The 9727-nt window shown below is 37.4% G+C and overlaps 1 protein-coding gene across 2 annotated transcripts in view; it reads right to left on the bottom strand.

The window, feature by feature from the left end:
* Nucleotides 1-9727, bottom strand: part of LOC106536114 (septin-7) — a gene marked incomplete in the record, with an annotated part of 32299 nt that overhangs the window by 15027 nt on the left and 7545 nt on the right. For both annotated transcript variants that reach the window (XM_014033316.1, XM_014033308.1), the window contains 1 exon segment: nucleotides 4661-4767. In XM_014033316.1, coding sequence (XP_013888770.1) covers nucleotides 4661-4767 — 107 coding nt within the window.

Below are 9727 nucleotides of genomic sequence, written 5' to 3'. Positions count from 1 at the left end.
CACACACACACACACACACACACACACACACACACACACACACACACACGATAAATCTTCCACAAGAATAACTGCTCTATTCACAAACTTTTTCCAATTTTTTTTACTTGGAAGCTAGAAGGAAAATCTTTGCAATACGTCTTTAGCAAATGTTACAGGTATTTGACATTTCACATGCCACCCCTCTGAAAGACTCACAGAAACGAGTTTATGATCCAAACAGCTTCAGCCAGGAAGAGGTGATTCAAAAACTTTGACATTATTTAAAGGAAGCCCTTCATTTTTATATGCGGTCTATTTTTAGAACTTTTGTCTTGACAAACAGGTGTTAAACAGACTTCTGTTGGACATTATTTTTATAATTTTTTAACCAAGTTTCATTAAAAAGGTATATTTTCCCATTACAACTACTCATAAAACTATTGAGCATATTTAACACAATTTGCCTATMCTTCAAATACAAAAATTAAAAGAAAACATCTTTATATTTAAGAAACTCGACATAATACTCATGATTTTACCCATTTTGTCGTATAACTGGTCTATTTTCTTTTGAATTTGTCTCAGCCAAAGTGAAACAGGAAGTGACATCAAAGGGGAACTCATTAATAAAAGAAACTCTCTGGTCTTTGCTTTTTAAAACAATATTATTTGAACTTTAACTCTTTTTCATCTCTCTGATAGTGACTCAAAATAATCTAAAGAAACAGATTATTTTCTACAGTCTGTTGTTAGTTATCGTAGCAATGCTTTGTTCACGTGCAAACATTCCCCTTTGACATCACTTCCTGTTACTTCACATGTAAATATCCCAACAACTGTTAATTTCAGCAATGTGAAAATTGTTTTGCAACACGTTATCAATGTTCTTTTTTTGCCAAAAATGCATTCATGTTCATTACAAAAATTTGATGTCACAGGCACTTTAAAGATAACTTGCAAAATGTTTGAAAGTGAAACAAAGAAAGTGAAAACAACTTTTTCATTTTTAGTCAAATCAATCATTTCCTGAAGCGTGTCTGCTGTTCCTTTACGCTGTTGCATACTTTCACAAGGCCATCTAGTTATTTTAGGATCACCCTTTAAACTTGAACTACAGCCCTTTAACTCAAACACAAACATTCCCAAGTCTCCACAAACCTCGAGATAATCTGTCTGACTTTATTACTAAGCGTATATATGTCACATACCAAAGTCATAAGACAAATCTGACTTTTATTGGGTGCCCAGTATGTGTGCTCAAGTAAAAAGTGTTTGTCCGTGAAATGTCATCCATCTCAAAACCAAATGTGCTATTTCCAACATTTCTGTGAAGAAAAACAGATTGGGAGAAAACCTCAAAAATTCCCCTTCAGGCCCTAAACCATCATTTAAAAGCAATCTGATCCAGGGGGATGTGAGTGAGCAACAAAACATAGAAAATTGTTCTGAAATATAAATACTTCAAGCTGGTCTGCCTCAAACCACAGAACCTATATCTAACATGCCTGCAAACACCAACTTCTCCTTCAGGACAGCATATAAATCTATGCTGAGCTCATTGCATGTGCAGGGAGATGGAGGTTCTGAAGGTTTTCAGATGTAAACACAATGAATTCAGCTCAACATTAATTAGACAATTAAACTGTAACATTGCATTGTACACTGAAGTACAACCCCCCACATTTAGTTTTCACCTGCAGCCAAAAACCAAAGGCAGATGATAATATTATTGTCTGTGTTATCAAAACATCTCATAACCAGTGGACACATTTTAATAAAATTTGCAAAAAGTAATGTCTGAATGTACATTATTTAATCTGATTAACTTTTGAAATCACTTTAATTCAGGAAAGCTGCTGCCACAGCTAATCAACATTAACAAACACAAAAATGGCTGTACTCTGTCAGTTTTACAAATGTTGAGCTAAAATTTGGAGTGGTAGCAGATGAGAGTCATTCACACAACACACATTCCGAGTATGACATCTTGCAAAACTGAGGAAAATTGGGCATAACACGATTTTCAAAATTTGGAAAAAACAGCTTTTAATTTTTGATTTGCTCTTCCTTTTGTAACTGTAAGACAAAAATGCAAGACTAAAGGGCTCGACACATGGGCAGCAACAAACTACAGCGATTAACGGCTGTCATCGCAGCCAGGGTGAAACCCGACACACGGGACGCGATAGCGATCGCAGCGTTGCGAATCGCGCTCTCAGATCGCTTGTCTTCACAAAATTTGATTGGTTCTTGACTCTGAAGGGGGGTGTGCCTTACGGACGTGTAAACTAAACAAATCTTGCGATGCTAATGATATTGAAAAACAAACACACATCAAGATACAGTTTTATGAGGAAAAACTTACCATAAACTTCACCCTGGTGCCAATAAATTCCCACAAAGCTTTTTCGTAATCACTTGGTGAAAGTGTTAGCTAACGGCAGTGTGTAGCATACTCTCCTCTCATTGGTCAGTCAGTGAAACTCTCGCTGATTGGTTGTATGCTAAGCGACAGCAACAAAAGTTGAACATTTTTCAACTTTCATTTGTCGCGTCGCAAGCTCGCGTGTGCACGTCATGTACGAGCGCGAAATTTCACATGCACTATTTTCGCCGGTCGCTTAGCTGGAGGAGGGCAAGCGATTGCCGCCTCACCGCACAGGCTCCATAGGAAATGAATGGAGAGCGAGCGACATCGCCTCCCGTGTGTCGAGCCCTTAATGATAGAAAAAATGTTCCTCAGCTCATTTATATGAAATGGCAAGTTATGAATTTTAGCRGTAATATAAATAAATCAATAAATCCAAGCAAATCAGGACTTTTTTAAATGATTTCTGTATAAATCAAAGTATCCTAAAGAAGGCTGCTTACGTGCTTTTGATCAAACAAAAAAACATGATCCCTGTAATGAGCATAGGGTGGAGAATTTAGTTTGTAAAGYTCAACAAGTAACATTATAGCTAAAATGCAAAGGAGGAAAGTATTTAAAGAACCAGCATCCTGTTAATTCTACAAAATAATCCTTAATGTGCATCTATTTCACTGGGACCATTTCTTCAACAGAACGTGCTAAGCAACTAAATGGGTATTTGAAAACRTGACCTAATTAAAGCCCAACTAAATGCAGGGCTGGTAATTTGGATTAAACGGTCCTCTAGACATCCCGTCCTTGTTCATGTTGAACAAACACACAGASGAGCGGAGTTTGATCACTCACCAACAGAAACTGAAGCAGTTCAAATCAGCTGAGAGCAGCAAACTGAAAATCCCCCATTAAGTGTGAGTGAGTAGTTCAGAGATTGATTACATGATTTATGAATCAACTAAAGATGGGTCAATGTTTCAGTTGATGATGAAGGCTGGGTAGAAGAGTGTTGTGTTTCATGGGATTGTTCCTGYCCTGCTTCTGACCCTCTCAGTCCTCAGGGAATATACACAGACTCCCACCCAATCTCTTGTTTTCCTTGGGAGTTCTTTGTCACCTTACTAACCCTTTACTCCCAGAGGTTTCAGTCAGGCTCTAGTTTTACTCTGTTCCATCCTTTCCCTCCCCCGTCACATCGCCCCTTCAACCCTTCTACTTTTCATATGGCTTCTCTTTCCTCCTGACTTCATTGTTTTCCTCAGCTTCAGGGTAGTTTCCCTTCAAATTCCTACATTTTTCCCCACTCAGTTGTTCCTTTTCACAAAGTGCTTCTCTTCCTCCTCTCTCCTTCAGATGCAGTCKTCCTCCTCCTCAGTTTGTCATAACCATAAAAGGACACAACCAAACCYTGTGGCTGTTTCCCTCAGAGGTCCTCCATCTTCTTTCACATTAGTTTTTCCTCTTCCACAGAACCTCTGACTTCTTTGGTCTTTTACCTTTGCCTTTTAATCTCAGAATAATTCAAACTTATTCAACAAAAAATGCTGATAACACGAGACATGAAAAAATGATGCTAATCTGATTGAGTTACCTGGTTAATTGTTTGTTTTGCTTATAAAATATTTTATAATTCCTATCTAAGTCACGTGTACTTGTCCTTACAATATATAATGTTTACACTTTTTTATTACAACTATGACACATTGACTAATGGAAACACTAACTGAGCCACTGAGATTTAACTGGTCAAGTCTCCTTTGGAGAAATTTCTCACTATATATATTATAAAAATGGCAGTTTGAATGTTGAACATGATTTATTTTTTGACTTTGGTTAAAAATGATTGACTTATTTTGCCTCCTCACACTTCATTTGTCAGAAACTGTTGTGTCTCAAATAAAAAAATATACTTAAATTGTTGTGTTTAAGGTTYCAGCAGACACAGAAACAGATGAATTAAAAATAGACTTAGACTGAGTTAGGAGAGAACACATTTTTTAAAATAAATGAGTTTGTTTTGCAGTTTTCTCACACCTGACACCTGTATTTATTGTCCTAGTTGGAATGTAGATAATGGAGCAAAAATTCATTAATCATCAAAGTCATGCAGAAAACCACATTTTAGAAAAAAAAAAGATGAGTAATAGAGTATCTTGGTGACCTGCCCAAACTACTGGGACTCATTGAGTTCACAAAGATGATCTTGGCAGGGTGAGGTCGACATCTGAGAAACATCTGCTCAGCCAACTCTGAATGAATGTCAAAGTCAGCCTAACGCCAAAGCAATCTGRGCAGCAAGCTGAGTAAGCTCACCTGCACGGTCTTTTTTACACGCTGGGAGGGTCCGGGGTAGTCCTTGGAGTACAGGTCAGTCAGGAACAGAGAGTTGATGAGAGTCGACTTACCAAGACCAGACTCACCTGAAGACCAAAACAAAGGGTACAAATAGTTGACTTAAAATTTTATTACAATCTCTATTCCATAAAATTATAAATGCAACTAACTGCCAACTTCTAATGTGCATGCTAACTTGTGCTAACAGACATAAATAAAATACATAAAAACATGCACACACAATGTGATACACAGTCAGTCTGAAGGGACTGGGATGCTGCAGAGAAAATAAAATAGATTCATTATCTGTGAGGTCAGGGGTCCATCTGCCAGCAAAAAAAAAAGAAAAAAAAAAGAAAAAAGAAAAAGCCTTCAGAAAGAGGAAATAAAACATTTCCTCTTTATCTCCAGCTCAGTCCTCCTTTTTTCAACCACTCTTCCTCTGACCCTCTTTCTGAATGCTTCTTTTATTTATAAATCTAAACGTTTCTGCTCTCACTGTACAAASCTCCCATCTGTTGCTCTCATGCTGATGATGACAGCAGCACAGAAGCTGCAGAAAACACTATATAAACATTTACTTTACAAAGTCCAAACTTACATTTTATATATGCTTTCTCACACACAAACACAGGCAGCCGCCATTAAAAGCTCAGCATCTGGCTCGTGTCTCATGAGAAGGAACTTAGAGGAGGGGTTGGAAGGGAGGAGGCTCGTCTGTCCCAGCACGACCTCTGACTGACTACTACTTTACCAACTCAGCCTTTAAAAACCATCACATCCATGAACAAACCCACACATAAACAGGGAAAAAACACAACACAATCTTTTAAAAACAATTCAAAGTTCTGTGTGTAAGAGTCACTGATGTCAGTCATAAAGTTAACTAACTTATTTTCTGACCACTCTAGTGATGGAAATTATTTACCCCCATCTGCAAATATTTTTGTAACCTCAGTTCTCATGATAGGCTGACTTTATTAGTAAAAAAAAAAATTCCAAAATAAAAGTATATTTGGCACCTATTGATTTTTGTGATATTTTATACTCTTCCACATACATCACAGCTGATTAGCATTAAAAGATACTCCTCTTAGTATATAGCAGACAAAAAGCTAATTATTTATTTTAAAAAAATTACATTTTTTTCTTGAAAAAGTAAAAAAAAAAGTGAAGTTTATAAAAGATATTTTAAAAAGTAGCCCCTTGGAATTAACTACACTAAGAATTTCAATCTAGGAAGCTTTAAAAATAAAAATAGCAATGACTGAAAGCCAGGATATCCAGTGAGAGCAAATTTTGAGTTTGAATCTGTTGCAAAAAAGCCAACATTCTTTTATTCAAAGACAGCTTTCAGCACCTATAAAAACATTCATAGTGCTGCCAGTTTGTGACAGAAACGGGAAGTTTTCCAGAGTCAAAATGATGATCACATGTTGCTCAAGTAATTCCATACTGACTAGCAGTTTTCTCATGATTCAACAACAATGCCTAGTGTGACAGAGCTGAGGCTTTGTAGTTTTATTACCGGGACATTTTAAAGAAGCATGGCTCTGAAAAGTTAGAAGAAGGTTGAAAATATTAACATTTTATTCTCTTCGTTATTTTTTTGTGGATTTTTCCTAGGTTTCCTTTTACTGTCTGCGTACCATCTGGACTTCATCAGATCCCCACAGCTTGGTGTGAAACCTCAACAGATTCTTGGTTTTACCCCTTCTTCAACTCTCTGTCTGCATCCTGAGTAAGTCCAGCTATGGATGATGTTCTGTTCCCGTGTGAGTGATAGACCCGTTCTGTGTCTCCTACTGCGTCTTCAAACAGACGATGGCCAACTCATCCACATAACAGACTGTTGAGAGTCAGAGGTCAAGCATGTACACGTATACTCAAAGGACATTTCATGGTGAGATAGCACAGATGTGTGAGGCCTTGCTCTTTAAGGTTGGGTAAACTGCCAACAATGCAAGAGAGAAAAAAAAGGAGAAAGGTCTGGATTCCAAGTTTAGTTGTATATATGTTTGCACATCTGCTCCTCCTGTTAACTTTGCACTCTTGGAAGGATGGTGTCAATGCTGATACTATCTTGGCAAAAACAAACAGTAGGAAATGAACTTTAGGTCTATTTTGACAGACACAGCACTTAAAGAGATTGGTTTACATTAGACAATTTAACTATCAGAAAAATATATGTATATTTTAGGATTTTGTGTGTGCAACGTTTAAACACCGACTGTCTAAAATATCAGCACAAAGGTTGAACATCTATGTACATCAGCTTGGCCTTAAACACCAATACTGTGAGAAAATTTAAGTTTCACTTTGTCAAAGTGACTGCAGAAACAAAAACGTCAGTAGGTGTTAATACAGTATTTAAACTGATGTGGAGGGATGTGGGCTGAAAATGACTCAGTTCGTTTCTCTGGTCAAAAAGCTTACAGAGTGACGGAAGCTGCGAGTCACTGCTGGAGTCTAAACTCCTCCGGGGCAGGTCTGTCCCAATTAACCTCCCCTCATTCAGCTTTAATTAAATATTGGTTCCACATGAAGTAAGAGCACAGTGCCAGCTTTCTGCAAATAGACTATGACCTGAATGTTGTAATGGATGGCTGACCCTTCCAGCTCATGCCTGATGTTTTGTCTTCCTACTCTCTCTATATGCCCTGCCTCTTTGTCCCATTTTTCTTCACTGTACCAGTAATTTGTCCCAAACCTTCTATCATAAAAATATGTGTGATCCTTACCAACTCAGAGAGAGTAATCTCTATGAAATGTCAAGATTTGTATACATGCAGAGGAAAGACCAGATTAACAGATCAGTCCTGTACTGTATCACTGAAGGACAAGATCAGTTTACATGGTTGAGCATATATCATAAAATTATTATGCACAGCAAACCATGATACTGTTCACATCAATATCTGTTAATAAAAAAAAAAACAATCCATGTTTTATTAATCTAGTTAAACCCATTATCTTTGATGAACAACACACTGGACCTAACAAATGTTGATTACACCATGAAGGATGAATGTATGACATAAAAAAATAGACACAGGATAGATATCTTGACAGGCTGGTCTGAGAGCGACAGAAAAACAAACAGCAATATGGTCAAAGTGGTATTCCCATGAGATTCTTGACATTCCTCCCTCTTTTTCTCTCATGTTGTTTCTGCTGCTATCGGTCAGCCCTGAGGGCAGCAGCTGGCCTCCTTACATCCTGACAGGCCTACTGACTAACACCCAACACACAAACACACACACACACACACACACATATACACACACCTCTAACAGAGATGTGTGAGACTCAAACCACAAAGTGTAAAATGGGGCATCTGGGGAACATGCAGACATAAAAGGGGAATAAAATAACTGTCAGACAGACAGATGTGAAAAAAGTTCTGTTTGCTCAACATTATAATGTTGGAGAAGATAATGCTCTTTTTTTATGCCTAATTTAAACCTAGAATAAGGGCAAAGGTCACTGTTTAGGCAAAAGATAAAAATGTGCATTKTCTGATAGAAACTATGAAAGAGCTAGAAACCAAATTAAACTTAAAAACCATGCCAGCAGCAATCCAACTGTGCCAGAGAAGCCTTGCAGGGACACAGCTCAATTCCCTCAGATTTTATTATTAAGGTTTTAAATTAGAGGGTKAGTGTTCAGCTACGATCCACCAAGTCTGGGACTAAATCTGACAGAATCAGCACGTGCTTGGTTGAAGCAGACATGTGCATCTCAAAATAGAGACTTTGAGAATGGGAGCACAGCAGAGAAAAAGAATGAGGAAAAACTAGGAACAGATTTGCCTGCAGTGATTTAACAGAGCATGCATGAACATGCCGACATGCAAAACCTTGTGTTAACACACACAGCCATAGTAACCTGTATTTATTTTATAAAATACATGTGCAAACAACCTAATTCCTAGGACAAGACAACTGCAATAATAAAAAATGATTAGGCCTTAAATCCAAACTGCAAAATCAAGGGTGTCTTTTTAGTCAYAGCGAAACATCCAGGTGCAAGATCCTAATGCTACAGGTGACACAATGAAAGTACTTGTGCAATAGATCATTCAGTTGTTTTGCAGCTGATTCATTGGAACCCAGCTGGTAATTCCAGCTCCTCCTGGAAGCCCCTGAGATATTCCCAAGTCTCATGATACAGACAATTCCCTTAATATGTTCTGGGTTTGCTTCAAGTTTCTCTAAATATTGCATTAGACTTGTTTCCTTAAATATATATATATATTTTCTTTCCCCTTTCAGGTAAAAAATAATACATTCAACTCTGTTTGCACAGTTGGTTTTCATTCATTTCAAYAGTTGTTCTTGTCATAGCAGGAGAAGCACATGTGTTACTGATACAGCTGCTTCAGTAAACCATGCCAATGRGCCTTCACAGTATTGCATCAGAAGCACTGTTCATGCTTTATGTTGCCCTTACATAACTGATGACATGTCAAAGAATCAGTTTGGTCATAAATATACAATAAAACATGAAAAAATTAGGGGAATTATTATGAAAATATTGTTATTCTACAATAAATTAAAGAAACACTTATGTAATATCTCTGCATCCTTTGTGTTACTAGAAACACTTCTAGCTTTCAAATTCTTCATATATTTTTACAGTTGTTACCTGGAGGATGCTGACATGTATCTGCAGGATTTTATGTGCTGACTCTACACCTGTATAAATATTATTCTTATAAATAAGGTGCTAAATGAGTTTRCATCATCTTTAACCTACCAAACAAGAGTTTGTGATGGGAATAAGATCAATAAAGTCACAATATATAGAGGAACTGAAACAGATTGTACACTTCAGAGACTGAATGTGCTTAGTAAGAATGAATACATCTGGTTAAGCCAGCAGATTAACTGAACCAAAGCCTTTCATTCACTTCCTTCAGCAAGGTCAGTAGGTAAGACAGTCTTTTAAGCCTGTCAGGCTCTTATCTGGACAGACACACAAACACACTGGTCTCGTGCACACAGAGAGAGAGAGAGAGAGAGAGAGAGAGAGAGAGAGAGAGAG

This window comes from Austrofundulus limnaeus, unplaced genomic scaffold (assembly GCF_001266775.1).
Source record: "Austrofundulus limnaeus strain Quisiro unplaced genomic scaffold, Austrofundulus_limnaeus-1.0 Scaffold7, whole genome shotgun sequence".
Lineage (NCBI taxonomy): Eukaryota > Metazoa > Chordata > Actinopteri > Cyprinodontiformes > Rivulidae > Austrofundulus > Austrofundulus limnaeus.
This window is presented reverse-complemented; position numbering and strand designations above follow the sequence as displayed.